We start from the raw sequence: 26,708 nt of genomic DNA on the forward strand, positions 1-26,708 counted from the left end.
ATCCTATGACTTTGGGCTTTTCTCTGACTCAGGTTTTTTAATCTGTCCAATACCTGTCATACGTAACTCATACTTGCTATAAGGCAAAAGATGTAATGATTTTAAGGCACTTTAAGTTACTACACACAATATAAAATGTCAGGGACATAGCATATAGATCAGCAAGGAGACCAAACAGCCTGGAAGCCCAGATGGGCTATTCCCCACTGGGCAAGCAACAGGCAACCAGAGGTTAAGACCCCCAATTTCCAACCCACCTTTTCCGGCCATATGATCTTGAGTAGTCATTAAGTTTCTCTGAGACTTGGTGTCCCTGTTATGATACTGGCCTGTCCACCAGACAATCTGGTCTGGGGCCAAAACCCAGCATGAAGCTGAGAACCTTAGAGAATGATAACCAAGCAGACAACCCCGTATGCAGGCTCCGATTGAAGCCCTACAGGGAAGGGGCGGTACCCTGATGTACCCAGAGTTTGCAGTGGACCCCAACTTAGTGTCAACAGAGCAACTCATCACACTCATGCAACTGACACCTGTGATAAAACCCAGCCCCGCTGTGTCCCATCTCCCCGCTCTCTGCCACACTGCCCATTCTGTCTGCAGACCATTTGGAAGGTCCCATCTCCTTGACACCACAGGCAAGTTTCTCTTCTTCAAAAACAACTTCTAGATTACAGGTTTTCAGTGTGGAAGTCTGATTCTGAAATTAGTTATTCCAGCTCCCCCTAGCCTAGGACATTCACTGCTTACAAAAGTCAGAGAAATGACGGCCATACACAGAAGAAACAGGGAATGAGTGGGAACTGGGGGAGAGAGAGCACAGTGATGGACAGTGGATCGCCACTGAGTTCTCTGGGAAGTCATGAAGGTTTGCCTGCTTTCCAAAGTGGAAACCACAAATCTCCTAGGGCTATACTAGTGTGGCTTATTGGAACTTCCCCTCAGCCCTGTAACCATGGTTTCAGTCAGACTACATCATAGCCATAAGCATAAAAAGATCTTTTTCTCTTATTTTCCCCCTGAAACTCCGCGTCCTTCAAAAAAATACGTCAGGCAACATGCCAAGGAGGTGCATATGCAACCTCTGACCCCACGGGATATTCATGAAGGTATCCAGTTTTCAATAGAAAGCAATTCCTCTACATCTTTTCGTGAGATGCAGCTCTCTCTCCTGTGCAGATGGAAGAACCCTGAACATATTCACCCAGAGCGGCACCAGTTATGGGTGGAACATGTAACAAACCTGAAAATACAGGTTTCCTCATGTAACGCCTTCCATGCAAGAAGAGATTTTTAAAAATAAATAAATAAAGCCTTCTTCTCTCTGCTTGTCCAAGTGCCAAGGTTGAATGTACAGTATTTGTTTAATAGTGTGTTGACAAGGCCTATTTCCAAGTCCTTGATATTTGACAATATAATCAATTACTGATCTTAATCTCAAAAACAGTATTTCATTCCATATTATCTTGATAATTAAAACAGAAAAAAATGTAACTTTAAGATTCGAAGCACTGATTCCCTGATACCCCATAAGTAGAATCATTTTAAAAAATACAACAGTTCTGGGTGGATGGGCAATGAATTGGACAAAACGAGCTGGACTGATATTTCCAGGACTTTAGAGGGGGCATACTGAGAGAGAACACATTTTCTCTCCTCTGGCAGAAGATGGGCTACCTATCTTGCAAATGAATAGAAACAAACAAGCTTCCTGCCCAGGAGAAAAATAAAGCAACTCCTCACTCAGCTACGCAGGACAAAGCCAAGACGCGGAAGAAACCTTCAATCTGAGCTCCACGTGCCTCTCCAAGGACGGAGGGACCCACACACACGCAGTCACTTGCAGCCAGCCCACCACGCAACTGTGGAAGGCACCAGGTCCCTAGCCTGCTTTCAGCATCAGCGGCCCGCAGCTCTGCCAGCTTGGGAACCCCTGCAGCACCGGCTGTCAAGGGAGCGAGAGAGGGCAGAGGGCCATCACTTCTTCCAGCTTCCCCACCCCAAAGCCTATGTCTCTCTACCTACCAAGCGAAATGTTTCTCTCCAGGGAAACTGGTATTACACACACACACACACACACACACACACACACACACATACACACGGACACACGGGCGCACACCCCAGTCATGACGACCCATGCCCAATGCTAAGTCTTCACCCGGTGCCCCATAGCCAGTCCCCGGGGCCGGGAGGGGCCAGACTCACCCAGTCCTCGAAGTGGCGGCTCCCGTTCTGCAGCAGCTCCTCGAACTGGATGGTACAGTTGGCCACGAAGTCATCGTAGCCGATGGGGGCATCGTGAAAGACGGCCAGCTCGATCTTGCGACCATTGCACACATCGGTGACGAACTCATCGTGCCAGGCCGGGCTGTTGGTCTTCTGCTTGGTGGCCGTTTGGCCGATGCGCGAGTCGTCCACGTTGAGCGCGATGTAGGGATCGAGGAGAAAAGTCTGCGGCCGGGGTCCCACCGCATGGCGCAGTGACCAGGCTGTGGGCTTCAAGCTCACGGCCTCGCAGATTTTGATTTTAAGAAGGCCATTGAACACTACCATGGTCGGGGCGGGGAGCGGGGGCCGGGTCACTCCGTCTGCCCAGCGGGCAGGAATGCAGAGCCGACGGCTGGCGCTCGAGCTACGGGGACTCCTGGGTCCCCTCTCTCCCCACCCCGTCGCTCTCTACACCTTGTGGCGCTGCGCCCCGGCGCCGGCGATCCTCAGCGAGCGCATGTATTTCCTTGCCGGATTCCTAACGGAAAGCAGGGAGGGGAGAGCTGGGAGACGTCCGCGTTTGGAGCGCTCTCTCCCCGCCAGCGCCGGGCACCTCCTGGGAAGGGGACGCGTGTCGGCCCCGCCGCCGGCCGGGCGCTGCTTCGCCGCTTCGCGGGCTCTCGGTCCCGGTGCGGAGAGCGGGCGCTGCGCCCGGCGCTTACCTACCTTTCCGAAACATAATCCCCGGGAAATTTCGACTCCGGGAGGGGGAGGGGGTAGCGGGACGGGGCGGGGACGAGAGCCGGGGGCGCAGATCTCAACCCGGATCCTCTTCGCCCACCCAGCGCCTGCTGCTGACCGCGCTGGGCGGGGGGCGGGCGGAGGGATGTGCAGTCTATCCTGAGGGATGCATGTCGAGAGGAAATGGTCCTCTGCGGAGCCGAAGGTTTCAAAATCACAGCCGCACCGCCAGCCGGGCCGCCGCCGCCCCCGGGGCGCAGCAGCGTTGCGCCGCAGCCGGCGATCCCCAGGCGCCAGGAGCCCGGAACCTCACATCCGCGCGGGCTCGGGGCGCAGGCCGGCTCGGGGCGGTGCGCAGCGCGGCGGCGGGGCCGGGACGGCGACTCGGCGGCCCCACCTCCCGGCGCCGGCGCCGCCCGCCGCGCTCCCCGCGTCCCGGCTCTCGGCGGCCGCTCGCTCGCCGCCCGCCGGCCCGCTGTCCCCGCAGTCTCCGCGCCTCGGTCGGTGTGCGATCGAGCCTCCCTCCCTCTAGTGCAGGAAATGCGCAAAGGACGTCAGTGTTGGGTGTGTGTGTGTGTGTGTGTGTGTGTGTGTGTGTGTGTGTGTGTGTGCACGCGCACGCGCGCGCGCGCCACTGTTTGGGGAAATAGAAAGTTTTACCGGTTGGGGGAGCAATACGGGAAAAGTGAAGCGAGGAGGGAAGAGCAGAGAGCGGGGCCGGCCTGCCCTAGTTGCAGCGGCGGTCAGCGGAGCCCGGCGGGGACCCCGCGGAGGAGCGCGAGGGGCGGTATTCGCGGTGATCTCCACCCGGGGACGCGTGGGCTCCGGGGCCAGATCGGTCGTGTAGATCCAGGGACACACAAGCGCGTTGCCTCGGAAAACTCCGAGCCTCCCGGAGTCCAGCCCCGGGCAGTGCGAGCTGGAGCGGCCTACGGAGTCCCGCCTGTCGGTCACTGTCCTGGGACACTCGGCGCCCGCAGTGGGGGAAGGGCTGGGGAGGAGAGAGCCGGGCTCCGGAGTTTTAAACGCGATTGTAGCGCTCTTCTTTGCGGGGGGAGGACATTCTCCCCGCAGGATTGTGTCCGGGACTTCTCCGGCTGCCAGAACCTGTTGACAAGCGGAAGGTTGGCCGAAGCCCTGGCCCTGATCGCCTTGTGCGGCTTGTTTGTTTTTCACCGAGTGACTCCCGCGATCTACTCCGGACCTCGGCTGCGCCACCTAGAGGCCCCCAGCTCGGACCCGCGAGCTGACAGCGGGAAAGCGGGGCGCGCCCGGCGGGAGGCAGGGGCTGTGTCAGCGCTAATTTCCTCCGTAACCTTTCAACTCGCCGGCAGCAGCGGTGGCAGCTGGTCTTGTAGGACGAGCCTGGGCCGTCGCGGGGAGCCGGGACGGGGAAGGCGACGAGGCGAAGGGTGTTCCTCGCTGGGGACTGGGAACCGGGGAGGATGGGAACCGCGTGGGGAAAGGGGACCCGGAGCCGGACTGTGCGATTGGGAAGAGTAGACATGCCACCGTCACCCCTACACCAAGTCAAATCGCAGAGTGTGTGGGGATCGCGGTGAGCTGAGTGTTTTTTTCTGGCGGGTTTGATTAGTATAGATCAAAATTTTAAAGTAGTAAAAAAAAAAAAAAGATTATCCTTGCCTATGGCTTTAAAAGGTGTAAAGTGAGTTGGTCCCCTGTAACAACAGGACGTCAGGTGCACCACACAGGTCCCCAAAATGATCAGAAGAGTCCCAAGGTCATTGAGACAAATTCTGTAGCCCCAGAGGAGCCCAAAGAGTAGATGCCTGAGGTCGTTCCCCTAGGGCTTAGAAGTATGTATTTCTTGGAGCCGACCCAGTGCTTCAGGCAGCTGGGTAGAGATGATACAAAATGCAGTCTTGGGGACAGCTGTGATCTTTCACATGTAAAAAGTCTTTGAACGCAAGGCTTGCGTGGTCACTCCCACCAACTGGAGGTGTGGCATTTTAAAATAATCAGTTCAAAGTACAAGCAGGGAGACATTATTGCTGTCTAATTTGCATTTCTTTGATCGCTGGAATTTTTCTCTCTTGCTACTCAGTTCCACTTTTTTTTTCTTTTTTTTTTCTTTTTTTGAGTCACTTAGTTCAGCCTGCCCTAGAGCTCCCCTTGATCCTCCTACCTCAGCCTCAAGTGTTGAGAGTGCTTTACCACCCCTGCACCGCTAATCAATTCTAATTAAACATTTTTCCCCCTTCCAAGGCATAACTCACTTGGGTGGGTCAAGCCTTCGTGCAAACAGAAACACGTGGGATTGAAAAACATTTACCTAAACCCCTTCTCTTTAGTGTATTAAACAGAAAAATTTACAATGAAGGACACACTGAATTTTGGCATATCCTATTCCCACTCCCCACCCTAGCAGGACTCCAAATATATTAAATATGACCTCTGCCATCTCAGGTTATCTTAAAGCAGATAACTTCCAGACTTCCAACCCTGTTGCACTCTGGATAAGGATTAGGAAGGTAGTAGCATCTGTCTCTTAGCAAACTCTTTCTCCATGGAAACAGACCAAGTCTCAGAGGTGACCAACATCAGTCTCCTTTCTATTACAAGTCTTTCAGGATTTGGTGTACAAAAAGATGTCAAACAAAATTCCTGCTTTGCATTGAATGAATTCTTACATAAAAATGGAGAGAAAGCCAGGCATAGTAATACATGCTGTAGTCCCAGCATTCGCACTAGGGAGGCTGAGCTACAAGGATTGCCATGAATTCAAGGCCAGCCTAAAATATAGTAAGACCTTATCTAGAGAAGAGTGTGAAAGAAAAGAGGAGACCATGTGTTGTGGCAAACATCTGTCGTTCCAGCACTCTGGGAGACTGAGGCAAGTTGACTACAAGTTCAAGCCTATTCTGAGCAGTTTAGCAAGTTAGGAGATCTTGTCTCAAAACAAAAAATTTAAAAAGACAGGATGTAGCTTAGTTTGAAGCCTTGGGGTTCCATCCCCAGTACTGAGTTGGCAGAGGCAGGCAGGGGATGCTGGTAATCTGCATGCAAACATGCTAGTTTCCTTTATCACACTCTTATTTCTAAGTAAATCACTCATCTTCCTACTCTTAAACTTGGCCAGAAGTGTAAAGTTTTCATATGAAAAGAAAACAAAGAGAGAAAGCAAAGAATGGAAAGTTCAGTCAGTAATGAGGGCCTGCTTCACCCTCCTCTTGTTTTGTGACTCTCAGGGACAGCGCCGTAACTTGTGTATGTATTGAGTAAAATGCTCTTGGATTCCCAACAATGGTCTGGTTATTATCTATGAGAGAGGGGAGAGAGAGTAAGAAATAGCATGTAGAAACATAATAAAGTTCAAGATTGGGAAATTCTCATTTTATTTTTTTATCAGCTTTATTGAACAAAATTTGCATACATTTCAATTTACAAGCTTAAAGTATATGATTCACTAGATTCTATCATATTGAAAGAGTTGTACAGCCATGACCACAATCAAATTTAGATCATTTTTGTTATCCCAAAGCAAAATACTCTATCCAGGAGCTCTCATCTCCTAACTCTTCCCCACTAAATGTAGGCAATCACTGAGCTATTGTCTGTCTTCATAGGTTTGCCTAGTCTAGGAATTTATTTTTGTATTCAAGATAGACCATATTGACACTAATAATAAAGATCTTAATATACCCAAAGAAATGGAAATCCTGCAAAGTGAACTCTCACAACCACATTGGAGTAAAACTACAGACTGACAGAAGAAGCACACTACAGTAACTTTTTTCCTTCTCTTTCCCTATTATCCATTTTTACTTCATACTTTATATAGGATTAACTTTTTTGTTTAGAGTACTTCTTTTAAAATTGTGGCTAACAGCTGGATGTGGTGACACACACCCGTAATATCAGTGCAAAGGAGGCTGAAGCAGGATGATCACCAAAGGTTTAAGGCCAGTTTGAGCTACAGAGCAAATTAGAATCAAATAGTGGCTCACAGGAAAAGGAGTGATAGAGAAGCCATCATCTCGAGGGCAGAGCAATCAGTGTCACAGATCTAGAGAGTGCACGTTGGTTTAGCTTGACTAAAGGCAGCTGAAAAGGGGGGCCAGACCCTTAGTCTGGGGTGTTAATATCCACGCGTCCACTGCTCTGCTCTATGTGGCCATTTATAGAATGTTAATGGGTTTCAGCAAGGTCTGCCTGGACAGGGGCTGTCATACATTCCTCACGTGCTCCACTGAGCAGAATTTAGCCACCTGGGCTGCAGGATGGAATGTGTGGTGGCACAATGACACGAAAGCCTTCCAGAGCTCTGCCAGCTCTGCCCCAGCCCAGCTGCCACCTCATTCCCAAACTGCTCCTCACTTCACCCCAGGCCCACCATCCTGTTGCTGGCTTCTTCCCAGCCTGCCATGGTTTATTTCTGCCCCATCTCTGCTCTGAACTCTCCTATGGCGGCTCAGAAGCCAGGCAAAATTTACACCTGCAAGAAGACAGAGGGGTCAGAGGTAGACCCCATGGAGATAATAGATAGATTCAGGGAAGATACAACCTGGTGATCCTGCTTCCTCAGCTCCCTAGACTGCAAGCCAGGGGCATGCAGGTAAATCACACCATATAACCCTCTTCTTTGGCGCCAGTGTTGTACCATTTCTTGGGACTTCGACATACATATATCAACTCAAGATTCTTTACTAAGTAACTCCTGTGTACAAGATAGTGGAACAAATGCTCTAGGGATGACAGATTTTGGATAATTCCTATTCCAATCAATAAAATAGATTATTTTGAGAAGTTATTTATTGGTCAGACTGATCCTATACTGGTGAAATTGACTAGATCACTATTATAGTTTAGATGGAAAATGTCCCCCAAAGTCTCATGTGTAGAGAGGTTGGGCTTTTGGAAGATGATGACTAGATTGTGGCACACTACACTTACCAGTAGATTAATACATTGATGAGGAGTCTGTGGCTCAATGTGCTGGTGGGAGGTGGCTCCCTGGAGGTGACCCGGAAGAATATTGTCCTGTCCCTGGGCACCCTCTACCTCCTGACTGTCATAAGGTGAGTGGCTTTCTTTTGCCATGCCTTTTATCATGCCATTTGTGCCTTGAAATCAGCCAACCATGGACTGAAACCACTAAAAACTATAAACCAAAAAAATCTCTCCTTTAAATTGTGGGTGTCTGGTAATGTGTTACAGTGACTAATACGGACATGTTCCTAACCTAAGCAATCCCCAAATTCCAAGATATTAAAATAGCAAAAGTTTCTTTTCCTACATAGAAGGTGGGTGAGGAGCTCACTCTGCCTCTGCACCATTCTTGCTGCAATGTCCAAGATATCTGAAAAGAACACAGCCGGTGATGTGTAGGGAGCAAAATGATGTCGGGAGGGTCTTGCACAGGGAATTAGTAGTCCTCCTAGACAGTGCAAAATGTCTCTGCTGCTCACTAGTTGTTAATTAGAACCAGTCATGTGACCTCTCTCTGCCAACCACAAGAAGGGCTTGGATGTTCTACCACCTGCAGAAGTGAGCAAGCTCTAATACTGTATTTTGAGTGCCCTGGAGACTATCTTAGACACTAATCTCATATAACCATTGCAGAAATATAAGTCAGTGTCTGGGATTTAGCTCAGTGGCATAAGCACCTGCCTGGCCAGCTCGAGGCCGTGAGTTCAATCCCCGGTACCAAAAAAAAAAAAAAAGAAAGAAAGAAATATAAGTTAGTGTGGCATACAGCAAATAACAGATAACTGGCCGGTCCAAAAGTGCTGTAGAAATGCAGTGGTAGCAATGATCACAGTAAGAATGGGACTGTTGGACTCCCTAGTGGCCCTGGGCCACTACATACAGAGGATGAGATGATGAGGGGAGTCTTGCACGTTATCAAAACCTGCAGGGCCCTGTCCTTCCTTGTCCAACCTTTACGAGACCTGCAGGTCCTGAAAGTCACGTGAGACCCAAGGTAGCACCCAGGAGGCATTTGGATGCAACAAAACTGGGATCAGTTGCTTGTTACACTTGTCAGGATCTGAGAGCTCCGTTTTGACCATATGTCTAGTGCTATCAAATTTCTCTATTAAATGAGGAGTCTGAAACATGGGAAGTTAACCAAATTGCAAAACAAAGGAGCCCCACCCCACTAATTAGAAGCCTAGATATATTATTTTTTTCATCGGTACCGGGGATCAAACTCACGATCCCCTACTTGCAAGGCAGGTGCTTATGCCGCTGAGATAAATCCCCAGCCCCAGAAGTCTAGATTTAAATCTTTTTTACTTAGACAAGTCTTGCTATGTAGTTCATGTTCCCCTCAACTCACAGTGATTTGCCTGCCTCGGTCTCCCAAGTGCTGAGATGACAGGTATATGCCACTACTCCTGGTTAGATCCAGATCTTGTACCTGCTAGTTCATTGATGATAACCTCAATTACATTTGGGTTTCTTGAAAACAAAATTTCCAGGTGTGGTAGTGCATACCCGTCACCCAGCACTTGGGCCTAGGGCAGGAGGATCATCACAACTTCAAGGCCAACCTGGGCTACTTAGTGAGTTCAAGGCCAGCCTAGGCTACACAGCAAAAACCAGTCTCAAAATAGCTTTTTAAAAATTTTTTCTGTAAATTCAAGGTCTGGAGTTTTTTCAATTTTTTGATTCCAAATTAAACTGGCCTTATCCCAGTACAATATAATATTTCTCATAATAATATATAGTATTAGCTATAATGATATAATTCTAAGAGGCACAATAATATTGATAGAGTTCTTAAATTGTTTCAGTGATACAAATATTTAAAACAAGACAAAACAAAATGAATCTCTCTCTCTTTTTTTTAGTACCAGGGATCAAACTGATGACCTCACGCTTGCCAAGCAGGCACTTATGCCACTGAGCTAAAAACCCCAGCCCAACAAAATGAATCTTTAAAACCACAAAGATTTATTGTTCTTCAGCTTCTTTATTCTTGTTCCTTCTCTCCCTGTACCAGTAGATGTACTGATGTATTTCCAGCAAACAGTTATACAGACACCTGTACCAAGTATAACAGCTGGTCACTTAAGGCTACATGTGGATATTTTATCCGTTAGCAGAATGACTGATCCCAGTTTTCAGTCTAGGTCATTTGTCTTAGCATATTCTGGGTGTTTGGCTAATCCATTTCCACTTTTTGTTTGTTTGTTTACTCCTGATGTGGAACTTGCCAGGCAGGTGCTGTGCTACTGAACTATATCCCTGGCCCCCCATTTCCACTTCTAATTTACCACTCAAGGGCAGGAAACAGTGCCCTTTGTCACTGATGTGACACAGGTTCTGTTGGAACAAAATCGTGATGCAGCTGGCAGATCCTTCCTGCAAGGCCCCAATCCCTGGGCCAGGGGTCCCTGCCCCTCATCCCCTCTTCTCCTCAAAGCCCTTTCCTCCCCTACCACACTTCACTCTGCCACTCCCTAAGAGGTTCTTGAATTTGGACAACATAGTGTGACTCACCCTAGTTCTCCTAAGTACCTTGGACACATTATAATAAAATGTAAGGGTAAATATGATCAGAATGCACCACACACATCAAATTCCTTCCCTAAAATGTGAACCCAGCAGGGAAATTGGGAAAGGAGAATGGTGAGGGAAAAGACTTAAGTATTAATCACGTGTATGTTCAAATCTGCTGCAATGAATCTCGCCAGTCAGTATAACTAATATATACTAATAGAACAGAGGAAAAAATGAAATAAAAAAATAATATTCTCATGGGACAATGATACTGATAGAGTTCTTTCAATTGTTTTGGTGTCTTTAAAACAAAAAGACTTGGTTTAATAACCTTCTTTGAAAAGAAACGTGTTATAAAAGGTTCTCTCGTGGGTTCTCCGTAGCTTGCCCCAGTGCCTTGGGATGGCAGGATCCCATCCCTGTGCCCGGGCTTTAAACCGCGGCCCGCGTCCTGTGCCGGCCTCTGCGACCCAACAGCGCCCCGTAGCGGACACGAACGCCCATAGCGCCCCGTCCGCACCGCCTACCGGTCTCAGCTCCAGGCGGGTGGGGGCAACAAGCCTTCCTTGTCGCGGCACTGGGATCTTTCTGGTCCCCCCAGTACAAGCCAGCGCGGGGAGCAGAAATGAAGACATCGCTTTGGGTCTAAAGAGGCGTCTGACCTCTGCTTGGCGTACGGAAGAGTCCCTCTGGGAGGGTTTGCAACTGGCAGCCGCTAGGCCTGGAGAGGGTAAAGCAGGAGGAGGAGGGGGCGAGGAGAAGGCGGGGGACCAGGGGCCCCGGGAGGATTACAGAGCCTCCGCACCCACCTCGGTGCAGCAAACCAGGGAGCTGGGTCAGGGCAGACACCAAGAGGCCATGGGGTCAAAGGGCAGCTGCAGCCCAAGGCAAGCCCTGTGACCCACCACCCACCTCTGGAAGCTTCGCTTTCTCTGGCGTGGAGATCAGTAATGCTCTGTAGGCCTTTCTGATGATCAGTGGACTAACAGCTTGGCGGGGTCCTAACAAATGTCCTGCATATGAGACAAGCTAGCAAGCTAAGGGACAAGTCAAGGGGATGAGCCTGGGGCCACTGGCTTTATGCACAGGCCCTTTGTGAGAAGGGACAAACCGGACGGGGGCACGTGCCTGGAATGCCAGTACTCTGAGGCTGAGGCAGGAAATTCACAGGTTCAAACCCAGGCTGGGCAACTTAGTGACTTAGACCCTAATTAAGAAATAAAAGCCTGGGCGTGGCAGTGCACACATCTCAGCACTCAGGAGGCTGGGGCTGGAGGATGAGTATGAGTTAGAGGCCAGCCCCAACTGCAGAGTGAAACCCTATCTCCACAACTCAAAAAATAAGTAAATTTAAAACGCTGAAGATGTAACGCAAAGAGAAGGCTGTGGGGTGGGGGCCAGGAGACTTGTGTGCAAAACTGTGCAGAGCCTTTCTTTTTAAAAATTTAACAACAAGATTTCTCAAAATTTCTGTTTGAATTTTTGTTTGTTTGCTTGCTTTTTGTTGTTTGAGATAGGATCTAACTATGTATTTCAGGCTGGCATTGATAGCCCAGGCTGACTGCAAACTTAAGGCAATCACCCTGCCTCAGTCTCCTAAATGCTGGGATTACAGACAGGCGCCCCACACCTGGCTATAAGAATTCTACTCAGATCACTATTTACAGCCATAAGTCACCTGTTTGCTAGTTTTGGAAAAATAGAGACAAGTGAGTTGTGGTCCGGGTGTTCCAGAGGCTAAACTGGGAAGGTAAAAGACTCAGAAAGGCCTGCATGGAGACCTCAGAGACCAGCCCTGTGTTCCTACCTGGAGGCAGCAGGTCAGTTCCTGGCTGGGGGAGGCCTGTGGGACCCAGCCAGGGCTCCTGGTGAGAAAGCAGCCCAAGACGTAGGGAAAGTATGCAGACGGTGGGCTTGGGCCACTCAGTGGACGCTCCTTTTCTGAAAACCATAGAAGCCATGGCTGGGGGCTCATCTGCTGGTTCACACCAGGGAGCAGGGGTGAGTGTTTCTTCTGTCCTAGGGCCCAGGGTGCTCAGGAACTCTGCTCTGCTGGTCATCTCCTCACTTTTATTCAACCTCTTCCCCTCTGCGGGCTCTTTCCTGTCAGTAAGTCTCACTCGCCTCAAACAAAATATTTCTAACCTTTGATCACCTCGCAGTTTTCTCCAGCTGCCACTCAGCTCTTCCTCCCAGTCTTCTTGTTTATTTTCACTGTCTCCATTTTCTTTCTGTCCACTCAGTCCTCAGCCCACGCTGTTGGGCTCGCCAACACGTATCTCGTTTCCACCCTGCTAGAACCCTCTTTTGTAGTTTTTACCTTACTTAACCACCGTCTCTGCAGCAGATGATGTGGTATCACCTCCCCCTCGGAGTGTTCTCTTCCTGGTTTCCATGAAATCTGAGCTCTCTGTTTTTCATGTGCCTCTTTAGCTCTTCCTTTTCAGTGTCTCTTGTTCTCCTCTCCCCCTGCCCATCTCTTAAATGCATCATTAAATGATGCCAAATGCCAAGACAATAACAGAAATTTTATGTCAGCAAATCATCAAACAAGTGGCCATAGGCACTATGACTTTGAGGGAAGGAAAGTTAGAGCTCTCTGGCCACAGGAGAGACCCCACAGTGGAATGGTGGGAGCGGGCTGTGGGTAAGGTAACTAGAAGTTCAGAGGCAGGGAAAAGAAGCAGGCATTCCTGGTGGAGGAACTTCTCACTGATTGCTCAGGATGTTGAAAAGTAGGATTTACCCCAGTGACGATTTAGTATCTCTTCAGGGCCAGAACTAAGACAGGCATGGCATAAAATACAAAAGAAGTATGTGAACCCTTCATTCATGAAATGACTGTGTAGCAAGGTACGGTAGTATTTGGCAGAGATAAAGGTTGTAGAGAGGGTGGAGATCTCAGCACTGTCTTCCTCGAAGCAGCAGAGCTCACAGACTCTACTGATGTGCAGACTCCTGATAGGTGTTTATTTCCTGCAAACCGGTTGGAAGGCTCCATCCCTCCTGGGATTCCATAGTCACTGTGGGGGCTGTTGCCAATAGAGCCATCCAGAAAGAGAACCAATTATTAAGAAACAAGACTGGGAGAGTTTTAGGGGCTAGCCACTCACATCCCAATGGCTAAGACTTGGTCACACAACCATGTACAACAGAAAGGAGCTTGTAGGCTCAGGGAAAGAGCCTGGCCTCACAAGTGAGCAGAGCACAGTACTCCCAGTAGAGAAGTCCGTTTCCCTTTGCTGGAGGCTACAATGAACTTTAAGTGCAAATTCAAAGCCCTTTTCATTTTCTTCTTCCCTTTCCAAGACTTATGGGGAAAAAAGACCACAGACTCTCGAACCTCTGCAATGGTGAAAGAGTCTGAGGAGCAGGTAAGGGCATAGATAAAACCTGGCACCATGTTCACAGGGCAGTGTGCCCCGGGCTTGGGTGTTTGGACCTAACATACTCTCCCTCCCTGCCAGCCGCAGTGCCAAGGTGACCCCAGCTCTGTAGGAGGTGTGTCACAGTGGGAGCCTTTTCTACCGTTCCCTGGGGGCAGTGTCCATGCGGAACCCACAAGTGAACTTGACCAAGGTCCTTTCTCCAGATGACCTTGGAGACGCGGCGGTGGAGTGCGGGCTGGTGAGCAAGTCGTGCTGCACAGGCTTCAGATAGAGAAATGTCAGGTTACCCTCAGGGAGCTTCTCCTCTGTTACGCTTCCCTCCTCAATGCAAGTGTAGAGCAAATGTTATGTCACCCACTGTACCAGATGGAGACCTGAAACTCAAAGAAGGTGAAGGGTTCAAGTGCATCAGGACCCAGAAGAGAGCCAGCTTTCCCAGACTCTGGAGGGGGTGTCCCTCCCTCACCAGCATGCCCACTAGGTCTGAGAGATGTGCAAAGGATGCCTTCTGGAACATCGCTGGATTCTGAGCCTCCAAGGAGGCCCACTGCTCTGTAGGCAAAGTCAGCTACTTCCTACTGCCAACCTGACCTGGGGACAGTGACATCAGTATTTCATGGAGTTTTTGTGTTTTGTTTTTGTACCAGAGATCGAACTCACAACCTCATGCTTACTAGGCAAGCACTGGAGCTGCTGAGCTACATCCCCAGCCCCAGATAGTGACATTAGAAGTGCTGGCTGAGGCCCATTTAGTCATGATTCAGGCCACCAGGCATTGAGCTGCATGGGGGAAACAAAAGCATTCAGTACATGATCATCGCCCGTGAGGAACTTAAAGCCACTTGGGTGCTCTGCTGACATCTTCCCTTGGAGACAGAAGGGGATGACTACCTTCTTTACCCTTCTTCTAAGTTGATCAGGTGTCTCTCTCAAGTTCTACCTTACTGAAGAATGTTCTGCTCATAGTAGTCTCTCTCTCCCCTTCCCTTCTTTCCATCTTGTTTGGGTCTCTGAACCTATTGCACTGCACCTCGGGTTAACTCCTGACACAGGATGTTTTCCTGGATCATTTTATTGTGCAAATGCAAACCTGCACTGACCAGGAAGGCTCAACTCAGTATAGCTACTGCAGATCCTTGATCTTGGAGTGCAGGGACCAAACATGGGGAGTCTTCTCCTGTGACCTGAGGTTGGCCAGGGAGCCCAGAGGAAAGGAGATAGCTCTGCCCAGGACAGGGCACTGTCAACCATTAGAATGTGGCAACCCAGAGCCCGTGCACTTTGGTTCTATGGCATTCTGGGGTCTGGTGAGGAAGGAGAAAAGGATGTTCTTTGTGAGCACCCAGAAAACCATGTCAGTTCCTTTTCCTAGCTGTGCACCCATTTTCCCTCTGCCAGGGTCTCAACATGAACCTCATTTCTCCCAGAAGGCTCCCCTGGCCACCAGCAGACCTGAATAAATTTTACTGTCATTGCTGGTGACAATGACAGTAATCCTTTGTTTCCTGAATGCAGAATGGCAGCAAGATTAGGGCCTGGAGAAATGATTGGGAAAGTAGCTGTCACCTGTTAATTACAAGATCCCAGGACACATGCGCAGGACAGTTCCCAGAGCCCTGCATGTGGACTTCTCTCGAGAACTCAGCAGGTTTGCGATGGGATGGCCTAGACCTGATGTCAGCCTGGGCAGAGGGTGGTACAAAAGAGCCATCCCCACTGAGATTTTGCCACTGTGTGCCCTCTTGTGTGGTGGCCACCCTCACACTGTAAGGTATAGTTTTGCACTTTTACTTGGTCCAAACTCTCTCTGCAGAGTTTCTTTTCCTACCTTTAATAAAACCTTGCTACCATTTGTGCTTGTCTTGACCAATTCTTTACTCAGGACAGAAGGAATCTAGAAACACCTCTAAGTGGAGACCTCAGTACCCCAGAACCTGGTAACCACAGTAACGCTAATAAGGGTCCTTACCAGCCTCCGCCCTGCAAAGCCCAGATCTTGGTGCATTGGTTTATTGCTTCTTTTTCTTTATGTGGAGGAGAGAAAGTGTAGAGAATGAATCCCAGGGCCTTATGCATGCCAGGCACACACCGTGCCACTGGGTTATACCCCAAGTCCCCTGTTCTTCATTTTGTTTTCTTTTTTCTGCAGAGTTCTGCAAGGTGCTTAAGTTTCAGGTCTAAGAAACCTGAACCAAGCATGGCCTTTCCTACCTTCTCCAGTTTGAATATGGTTAGTCTCCCTTCCAAAAAACTCACATCAAAGTTGAATTCCCAGCATGAGGTTTAAGGGGGGTGGAAACTGAATTGAGTGTGATAATTTATTTTGAACTGGGAGGTGATTAGGATTAGATGAGGCCATCAGGTTGGAGCACCCTGACTGATTACTGGTGGCTTTGTAAGAAGACAGAGGAAGACGAAAGAAAGGACACACGCTTTGGCTCCTCCCATCTCAGGACTCCATTAGCAGGAAGGACATCACAAGATCAATCAAACTGTGAGCCAAAGTGAACCTCTTCTCTTACAACTTGCCTAGGCTGTGGTGCTATGATATTAGTGACAGGAAATAGACACACAACTACTCCACTAAGTCCCTGAATCAGGGACCACAAATCGGGATCCTTGGAGGTATTCCAAGTGTTGACCTGATAGGCTCCCGAGAAATGTTTTCTAGATTGAAGAATGAAGAGGAGAGAGGATCCTTAGCTCTTGGCTAAGCAGTGATCCTTCTGAAGAATCCTCAGCACTGTGACTCAGGCAATCTGATGGCTGGCTCAAAGTGCCTGTCCCTTCAGCACAGCACAGTACACAAAAGCAGTACTGTTTGGGCACTGGATACTCTGCAACAGGATCTGAAACAAGTTACCTGCCTCTCAGTGGGCCTCCATTTAGTCAAACGTAACAGAGGATTGTAACACCATACAGAATGACAGGGGATTGAATTATGGGTAGGAACAATGCCTGTCACAAGGAGTTGTCAAGAAATGCTCTCCCTGTAGAACTTAGTCTAGTCTAGTCTAGTCTATTCTGTTTGTGGTACCAAGGATTAAACCCAGGGCCTTCACAGTGAGCTACAGCCCCAGTGTTTTTACATTACTTTTTATGTTGACACAGGTTCTTGCCAAGTTACTAAGTTGCCCAGGCTGGGCTTAATTAAATGTGATCCTCTTGCTTAAGCCTCCCTGAATGCTGAAATTACAGCTGTGTATCACCAGGCTTAACAGTAACCGCTCATTTTTAATCCTTTTATCACTAGCAGTGGCAGGAGGCCCTTCTGCCCAAAGCAGTTTCTGGATGATGGGTTGGATGTGGAAGACTGGGAACGAGGGATTTTCTTTGGGCTCTAAGACCTGATCTGATCTGGGTGTTGCTCTACATTCTGGTTTTTCTTACAGTAAAACACAGGGCTGCATTGGAAATTTCAAGGAACTTGAATAATAATTGTTATGGCTTGAGTCTAGATGTCCCCCCAAAGCTTTGTGTGGTCATAGCTGGCCCTTTTTAGAGGTGGCTGGATCTAAAGTGTGTCACACTGGAATCGATTCATGGTGCAATGCTAAGATCAAGAACACTAGGATTAAGGGTTGAATGCTGCCCCACTATATAGCCTTCATAAGGCCTAAGGATAGAAAAAGCTGTGGTCATCCCTTGTTCCTCTGCTACCTTCTGTCCACCATGAACTATTTCTCTTCTGCAATGCCACCTTGCCTTGGAACCAGCTGATTATGAACTAAAAGTTCTACAAGTTGCGAGCCAAATGAACCTTTCCTTCTTTAACTTTAGCTGTCAGATATTCTCTCTCTGCAACAAAAAAGTGACTAAGACAGAAACATAACATCTTCATGCAGTTATGTTTGTGTTTCCAGCCATTTAGCACAACAGGAACCCTAATTTGTTTTCCACTCACAAGTTTGGAAAGTAGTAATTGTTTATCTGTCGCAAGAGGAGAAACTGAGTCCAAGAGAACATTGAGTTATGTGCTTGAATTGCCACAGTCAATAAGCAGCAAACCCAGAACTGTAGCCCAGGTTGATGTCCTACATGGACATGGTCTCCTGTCCCAGTATTTTTGCAGAAAAACTAACACACACTGCTCAAGTAGGTCAAGTTCCCTCATCTCTCACTTTCTCATGAGAACCAGGGTGCATGCAACGCCAATGCAAGGATATGACCCACCACCACCACACTTAGCATGTCATTGTGGTTTCTCTCTAACAAGAACTGGGAAGTGGTAAATGTTTCCCTTGTTATTCTCTGTACTTGCACGTGCGTGAGCTTGAAAACTCAGCAGCAAGGCCAATAGGGCATAGATGGATGGTGAGGTGGGAGAGAAATTTTACAATTTATTGCAATGTGAATCCCAATATTCATCTCTTATAATAATAGTAATAACAACAACAACAATAGCTAACAACTACTGGTTAAGTACTGGATACCAGCTGGTAACATTTAACAATTTCTTTTAATCAAAAAATAGCCTAACCAAAATAAATTTTCCATATTTCTCTGATTCTAAGAGATATAACACATTTTTTTAAAATCACATACTAGAATTTTATAATCAGGAGAGGACTTCTAGGAAGATGGTGGAATGGTAAGCAGTAGAGAAAAGAGAGTGTCTGAGAGTCACTGCCCAGCAGCTGGAATATAGCATCATAAGGAAGACAAGAAGGAAGGAAGCCCTCTGGACCCAGGAGGTGTCTGAAGTGCATATTGAAGCCCACAGAAGGAGCAGAAAAAAAGACTTAAACAAAGAAGAAGACGGTAGCTGGCAGTGCCTTCTCATGAGACAGGACTCCCTGGGTGAGGGGAGCTGTTTGAATCTGGGGATGCAGGCTGGCGACACTGATTCTGGAGGAGGCATTTGCAGAAAGACAAAGCAGTGGAGGGGAGCAGCGGATGTGCAGGACTGCACTGGCTGGTGATGGGTGCAGAGGACTTAGTGCTCCTGCAGGGAGAGAGCAATTAGCTGGCAGCCGTTCTGGAAATAGGCTGCATAAGCTCAGAACCCAGACTGCTGCCAGCTTCCTCTAGCAGCTCCTAGCTGGACATAGACCCGTGGAAACTGCTTGGACTGCTGCAAGCCCAAAAAGTCTCATCTCAGGGAAGGCCTGCTGAGGTTATCCACTACTCTGCCATAGAGCAATTGCTGGCTTGTTGGGACAGATTGGCACAATTCAGTACTCTGTGTCTACAGGTTGTCTACTAGTAAAACTAAAGAGAATTGTGGAAGAGGACTCTTTGTTGCTGTTTTTGTTTCTCATTTTTTTTTTTCTTTTTTTCGCCTTCATTGTTTATGTGAGTGTGAAAGTGGTTCCTAACCTCTTTGTGGGTATGGTTCTGTTCTGTTCTTCCTTTTATCTCTTCTATCTCTCTTTTGCTTCAGTCTTCTGTACCAGTTTCCCCAAGTTGGCGTGACCTCCCTTTGTCCTCCAACCTTACCTGTAATCTCTTTCTCTTCATCCACTTCTCTGTTTTCTCCTTAATCTATTTAAAATTTGAACCTCGAAGGCAAAATTGACACATTATGAACTTATATATTGCATATTCTTATCTGGTTTGTTTTACATTTTGTTACATAATCGCAAATCTAGTTCATACAATTAAAAGTTGCAAATTACAGAGTAGCTCAGTTTGTTGTTTTCTAGGCTCCATTTGATGCTATTGGTGCTACTATAGCCAAAATTGACCTAATTGACCTAAAAAGCTGTTGATCCTGGTATTCCATGACTGAGATTACTTAAGGGTCACAGAAAATACAGTGGCACAGTGCCAAAGAACCAGGGACTAGTGGGCTGGGGGTTTAGCTCAGCGGCATAAGCACCTGCCTTGCAAGCAGGCGGTCATGAGTTCGGTCCCCAGTACCGGTAAAAATGAAAAAGACAAAAAAAGAAAAAGAAAAAAAGAACCAGGGACTAGGCCAAACAACTTCTCATCTCCAAAAAACTGAAGAGGTAAGATCTTCCAACAGACTCAAAACCCAAAAACCAGCTACACCTGGAAGATACCACCAAGAAGTGATCATAGTCTAATAGTCTTAATAAAGCAACCCACCATAGGCAACTTAAAAGCATTAACCTAGGAATTAAACTAAAAAGAAAGAGAGAGAAAATAAAATAAGAAGACACTTAAGCAAAATGCAACCTCAGAGGTGAAGTTCACCAAAGGCAAATCTGGGGGACAATGAAGTGGGACAATCCAAAAGCCCCCCACCAAGTTCCTCTGAAGTGCAAACAACAAAGAAATTGAATGAGGCTCTGGAAAAAGTGAAATGTGAAATAATCTCTCAGATAACTACAGAAGTTAGTAAATTACCATGCATAATAATGTTAGAGCAGACACAGACCAAAAAAAAAAAAAATAGATGAGCTTAAGCAAATTATGGAAGCACAGTACAGAAAAGAAATGGAATCCATTAAGCAGATTCAAGCAGACATCCAGGAGAATAAAAACTCCACTGAAAATATTCAAAGCAGATCAGGCCAATGTGAGGGCAGGATCTCAAATATTGAAGACAGGCTTGCAGTTAGCAATCAAGAAAAGAAAGCTTTCTCAAAAATAGCAAGGGAAGGGTGCTAGGGATTTAGTTTAGTGGCATAAGTGCCTGCCTTGCAAGCAGGCAGTCATGAGTTCGATCCCTGGTACTGATAAAAAAGAAAAAGACCCCCCCAAAAAAAAAAAATAGCAAGGGAGGAGCAGGCCAGAAATTTAGTTCTGTGGTGGAAGAGCCTGCCAGGCAAGCACAGGGTCCTGAATTTGATCCCTGGTACCAAAAAACAAAACAAAAATAGCACAGGACCATGAGAAATCTAGATGAGAAAAAGAAGAATAATTTAACATTAATTGGAGTCAATGAACAAGCAGAATACAATCCTAGGGGCTGGGGATTTAGCTCAGCGGCATAAGCACCTGCAAAAGAAGAATAATTTAACATTAACTGGAGTCAATGAACAAGCAGAAGAATACAATCCTAAGGGCTGGGGATTTAGCTCAGCAGCATAAGCAAGCAGTTTTGAGTTTGATCCCTGGTACCGATAAAAAGATAAAAAAAAAATCCTAAAACTTGTTAGAGAAAAAAGCAAATCACCTATAAAGGAAAGCCCATCAGAGTCACAGATAATTTCTCAGCACAAACTCTCAAATCAAGGAGAACTTGGAGTGAAGTACTTCAAATTCTAAAGGAAAACAAGTTTCAACCCAGATTGATGTAAAACTGATGGAGAAATAAGATACTTCCATGACAAAATCTGAGGAAATTTGTGACCACTGAACCAGCATTCCAAAATGTTTTGAAGGACATTCTAGAAAGAGATAATAAGTGTTACAACTCCATGAACCTCAACAGAAGAAACCTACCAGGCAAGGCAAACAATTAAACAAAGGGAGGGGAAAAGAGGGGAGCCAACAACAGGAAAATAACATGACAAGGATAAGTCTATACATATTAGTTATAATCATCAATGTTAATGATCTCAACTCACCAGTCATAAGACATAGAGTGGCAGAATGGATCATGAAACAAGATCCAACAATATGCTGCATACAAGAAACACATTTAATTCAAAAAGAAATTTGTAGACAGTCAAAGGATGAAAAACAATACTCCATGTGACAGAAAAAAGCAGGGGTAGATATTCTATTTGCAGACAAAGAGAATTTCAAGCCAAGACTGATTAAGAGAGATAAAGAAGGTCACTATGTTCTCATAAAGGAACAATCCAAGAGGAAAAGATAGCAATCCTAAATATATATGCAACAAATACCAGTGCATCCAACTATATAAAACAATTACTAACAGACATGAAAAATCTAATAAGCCTAATACAATTGTATTGGGAGACCTTGATACCCCACTGTTACAAAAAGATGAACTAGACAAAAAAATCAATAATGAAATATTAGAACTAAATCAAACTTTTGAACAAATGGACCTAGTAGATGTCTATAGAGTGTTCTACCCCACAACATCAGAATACACATTCTTCTCAGCTGCCCACATGACATTCTCCAAAATAGACCATATACTGGCTGATAAAACATGCTTAAGTAAATGCAAAAGAATTGAAAATTATCCGATGCATAGTATCAGACCACAGTGCAATGAAACTGGAAATCCATGCCAAAGGAAATCACAAGAACTTCATAAAAACATGGAAGTTAAATAGCACCCTACTGAACAACCAGTGGATCACAGATGAAATTAAAGAAGAAATTAGCTTAGACAGTGCAATGCACTGGAACTTGTGAGACACAATGAAAGCAGTCTTAAGAGGGAAATTTATAACAGTGAATACCCATATCAGGAAAACAGAGCAAGTGCATGTAGAATTTTATAATCCATGATAAGAAGGTACTGTCATACTGGAACTGGTAAGATTTTTAAAAATCTCTTAGTACTATATAAAATTAGGAGCTGCGTATGTTCCTATGATCCCAGCTACTTGGAGGCTGAGTTGTTTTCCTCCATCAATAATAGAGTACAGTGTATGTGCAGTAAGAGGCAGAGCTTGGAGCTACAAGGCCAGAAGCCATTAGAAATGGGAAGGGGTAAAGAAACAGTACTATTCCCTAGAACCTTGAGAACTATCAGAGAATATGCTTTTCAATATTTGCCTTTAAGCCTTCTCGCTCTTCGGTAATTTTTTTTTATAGTAGCCATGGGAAACCAGTACAGGGATCTGCTGAATCCTTAAAGGAGATAAAGATCTAAAAAGAAAGTCTGGAGTCAGAAAGAGGAGCTCATGGACTCTACAAGTTTGATGTTAGTCAATTTCATAAGAGTCCCAGCTTTGACCCTGTGTGAGCCGGTTAACTTAGGCCTTGCTAAAAGTCTAAAACCAACTCATAAGTCCACTAGCCACACATTCTACACTAATTGAAGTTGCTCCTCACGTTGGCTATTAGTTTTTCAAATGCTTACCCTTAGACCTAAGGAAGCCAGATAAACTAGAATTTTTCATTACAAATTTTTCTCATTTCTAAGGACATAACACAGAGGACCCTGTCTCACTACAAGCCTTTAGATTTTCAAAAAACAACATTTGGTACACCCACTCCCCCAGATGAATCTGACCAGGTAACAGAGTTGGAGAATCTGGCAAAGCCAGGAACAGAAGGGAGAGACCAAGAAATCAATGTGAGTTCTCCAAGTATCATGAACTGGACCTATGTTAGGTAAAATATACACAGTCTCATTCAATTCCCATAAGACTCTCCTAAAGTAAGTAGCAGCAGTCTTCTGGTTCATACATGTGGAAGCAGGTTCACAGGGTACATAATGTTCCTAGGACCACACAGCTTATAAGTGATGAAATAGATTCAGTGTGGTTGGTTTGGTTCCAAAGTTCATGCTTTCTTCCAGAAGGATTGCTAGTTTCCTGTGGAAGCTGGAAAAGGTTCAAGGCTGAGGCAAAGGATAGATGAGGAACACATTGGCTTCATATTTGAATCACTCTTTCCCCGCAGACAACAGAAAAATGTCTTCAGAGCCCCTGGAAGGAAGCCACCGCTCTCCGATGAAAGGGGGCTTGCTGATGGATAAGGTACAAAGGCCACTCTAAATGGAGTGACACAGCTTTCACATGACTGATTTCCTCTGGGGCCACAGGGCAGTCAAGAAGGAAAGCAGGTAAGAGTGTTTATCTACCTGGGGCTTTGAGACTTGATTCCATCCAGGTCTGAAGACCAGTGTAGGTGAAAGAGCCAAAAGTTACCTTGTAAAAGGAGGCATCGTTCTTGACCTCTCATTCTTTATTTCCTCTGTATTCCAACTCATTGTCCTTCACCCAGTGTCCTGAACCACTTAGGGTCAGGATAACTAGGAACAAAACCATGGCCTCCCTCATCTCCATCCTAAGAAATTTCCCAGTAAGCAGCAGCTGAGCTTTCCAGAGACACAGACTGAGCTTACCACAGGAATATAAAGTTTTAGACCAAAGGTTTCACCAGTTTCTCTCTTGTGCTCCACAGATTGAGGAAATTGTGCTTTCCTTTCTCCCTGCCTCCTGACTTCCTTTTGGCAATAATTCTCCTTTTCCGGGAAAGGAAACTGTCCAAGTGTTCATTCTGGAAGCCAAGCAACCCTGGATGGGTTCCTTCTGTTAATAAGCTTGGTTCAAAAAGACAAGTGGGAGGCTGCGTCTGGGAAAGGCTTGGACATAGGTCAAGGCTGTCTCTTCTTCACTGGTCTGTTTGCTCTACTTAGCTTTGAAGTCCAGCAGAGCTAGTCACCCCCACCCAGCAGGACTGATTTACCTGCAGCTCAGCTTTCCTGTGATATACATATTTTTAGGACATAGACAAAACCCAGGTTCTGAGTCCTTGCCTAACCAGCCACCAGCTGTATGATTTAGTGACTCACTTAATGGCTCTGAATCTCATTGGCCTCATCCTACAAAACAGGCGAGTCATCTGTGCCACCTCCTCACAGTGTTGATCTCAAACCAGAGGAGATTTCTGAAAAGCCACTGAAAACTAGAGGTGGTGCAGATGCAATATGAAAACTCTTGTCCCATTATGATGAAGCTGTCGCCTCATTTTTCAATATTCAGCAGCAGGCAGTAATCTTCATCTCCAATAGTTTATAGTGTGATATAGAGAGCATTTCTTTATATCCACTTAAAAGCTTAGCTGAGGACCAGGGATATAGCTCAGTGGCATACGCATCCACCAGGCAAGTGCAAGGTCATGGGTTTGATTCCAGGTACCAAAAAAAAAAAAAAAAAAAAAAAAAAAGATAAAAGAAAAGCTCAGCCAAGATCCATTTTGAGCTGCAGATTCAGTGTACTAACCCTGGATCCAAAACCTCATGGGAAATGCCTTGTGATGTCCCCAAAGAGGCATCCTTTCTTCTTATGTTTGTAGGGAGCCTTCATAGTAACAATTATATCAGTATCATCAAGCATCAGCTTCTGTTATTCACTCATTCATTCATTCATTCATATTCTGTCTCTCTTCCTTCCTCTATTCCTCTCTCCCTTTCTCCCTGTCTCCCTCTTCATCTCCTTTTCTCCCTCCTAGGGATCAAACCCAGGGCCTCTCTACTGACCTACATCCCTTACCCCATTTTATTGTTTATACTGAAAGAATCTTGCTAAGCCACTGACTTGTCCAAGTTTGGCTTGAGCTTGTGATTATTCTGCCTCAGTCTCTCAAAGTAATGGAATTAAAGGACACTATGACCATGATTACCTTCACATTTTTTAATTAACTTACTTTTATCTTCAAGGTAATATTTAATTATTTTCAGGTTTTTATGCTTCTGCAACTAGAATGTATTAATACATGACAAATCATAATTTGATTGGCAGAACTTATTATAAGTTTATTTGGTAGTAATATGCATAACAATAGTGCATTTGTAATCAGTGGCATCTTAGGTTTGATAAAATGAATTATTTGCCGAGACATCCAGGAAGATGGCAGAGTGGTAAACAGCAACAAATCAGTGTCTCTGAGATTTGGAAACCAGATTCTGAAAAGTTACACTCTGGGGAAGAAAAGCAGGAGGGAAGTGGATCTGCAGGACACAGGAAGGATCTGAAGGGAAAATTGGAGCCCAAAGAAAAAGCGAAGAGACGGACTTTAATGCACAAAAAGAGTCAGTCTGCACTTTCCCCCGGATTGCCGGGCTTGACGCATGAGACAGGAGGATCAAGCCTGTGAGATCCAGTGAAAGCAGGTGACTCCAGAGCCCTCCAGGGAGAAACAGGATTGGAGCGGTGAGTGCTGGTGAAGACTCCAGTACAAGGGAATGCACTATTCCCTGCAGAGGCCCTTGAACAGTTGCCATATTAGGGAGGGGCCAGCTGAGCCCAGCACTCAGAAAGAACAGCTATGAGGTTGGCTTCATCTTAGGGCTCCCCGTGTTGAAACCCCAAAGTGACTGGGTGAGGAAACACCACGGGACATGTCCGCGGTCAGAGAGCCACGGTCTTGCCCACAAGAGACACCCAGAGTATTAAAAGCTGAAAACTTAAGTCCCCAGTCCCCAGCCATTCAATCAGAGACCAGGACCAGCCTGAGCCTCTGTGGAGTTAGTAGAAAACACCAGAATCAGCAGCCTGCCCTGATCTCACTGCAGACTTGCTGAGATGATCCAGCACCCTGCCCTAATCCTACTGCAGGGTTACAGCGATCATGCAGCATGGAGCTGGCTCTGTCTGCCTCCTCTGTCTACAGTGGCAGCAGTGTCATGAAGTGAACTGGACATTGCTACAAAGACGCCAGAAGATAACCACAGGCTGAAAATCACAGAGAAATTTCTCTCTGTGGGTCACTGTCTTTCTCTATCTCTGTTTCCCTCTGTCTCTGTCTTTCTCTGAGTCCTGTTTTTCCTGGATTTTTTTATTCATGAGTTTGAACATTGTGTTCATTTTTGTTTGGTTGTTTCCTGTCTTCTTACCAGTTTCCTGACGCCTAGGTAATCTTCCTGGGGCTCCAGCCTTGCTGCTAATCTCTTTCTCTTCTTTTGTTTCTCTATTTTTCTCCTTGTTCCTTTTAAATTTTCTCTTGTGAGGGTAAAATCACTTACCAAGTAGATATTTACTATATATAATTTTCTGATTTGTTTTAGATTTTTTTATATAATTATAAATCTTGTACACATAGTTAAAGGTGGCAAATTAACAGTTATCACCGTTTGTCATTTTCTAGACTGTGCTTGATGCTATTGTTATTATTGATTGTAATAACCTTTTACCAAGGTGACACACTATTGTGAACAGTTTTTCCTTGTATGCCAATACTGAGATTGTCTGGGGATCATAAACCATACTGTAGTCCACTACCAAAGAACTGAGTGCTAGACCAACCAGGTAGCAACCTCTCATCTCTAATAAACTGAAGAAGTAGGATCTTGGAACAGACTCAAAAGCCCAAAGCCAGCTCTACCTAGAAAACATC

At 46.2% G+C, this 26,708-nt stretch overlaps 1 protein-coding gene across 2 annotated transcripts in view; it reads right to left on the reverse strand.

Moving 5' to 3' along the window:
* The window catches only part of Prkce (protein kinase C epsilon), a 463,885-nt gene extending 461,329 nt beyond the window's left edge, over window positions 1-2,556 (reverse strand). For both annotated transcript variants that reach the window (XM_003473065.5, XM_063229099.1), the window contains exon 1: window positions 2,209-2,556. In XM_003473065.5, the coding sequence (XP_003473113.1) occupies window positions 2,209-2,556 (348 nt within the window). The remainder of the gene's footprint in view (window positions 1-2,208) is intronic.
* Window positions 2,557-26,708: the final 24,152 nt, after the last annotated feature.

The sequence above is a fragment of the Cavia porcellus genome, unplaced genomic scaffold (assembly GCF_034190915.1).
Source record: "Cavia porcellus strain 051 isolate PalLab524CR breed Dunkin Hartley unplaced genomic scaffold, mCavPor4.1 scaffold_1, whole genome shotgun sequence".
In the NCBI taxonomy this organism is placed as follows: Eukaryota; Metazoa; Chordata; class Mammalia; order Rodentia; family Caviidae; genus Cavia; species Cavia porcellus.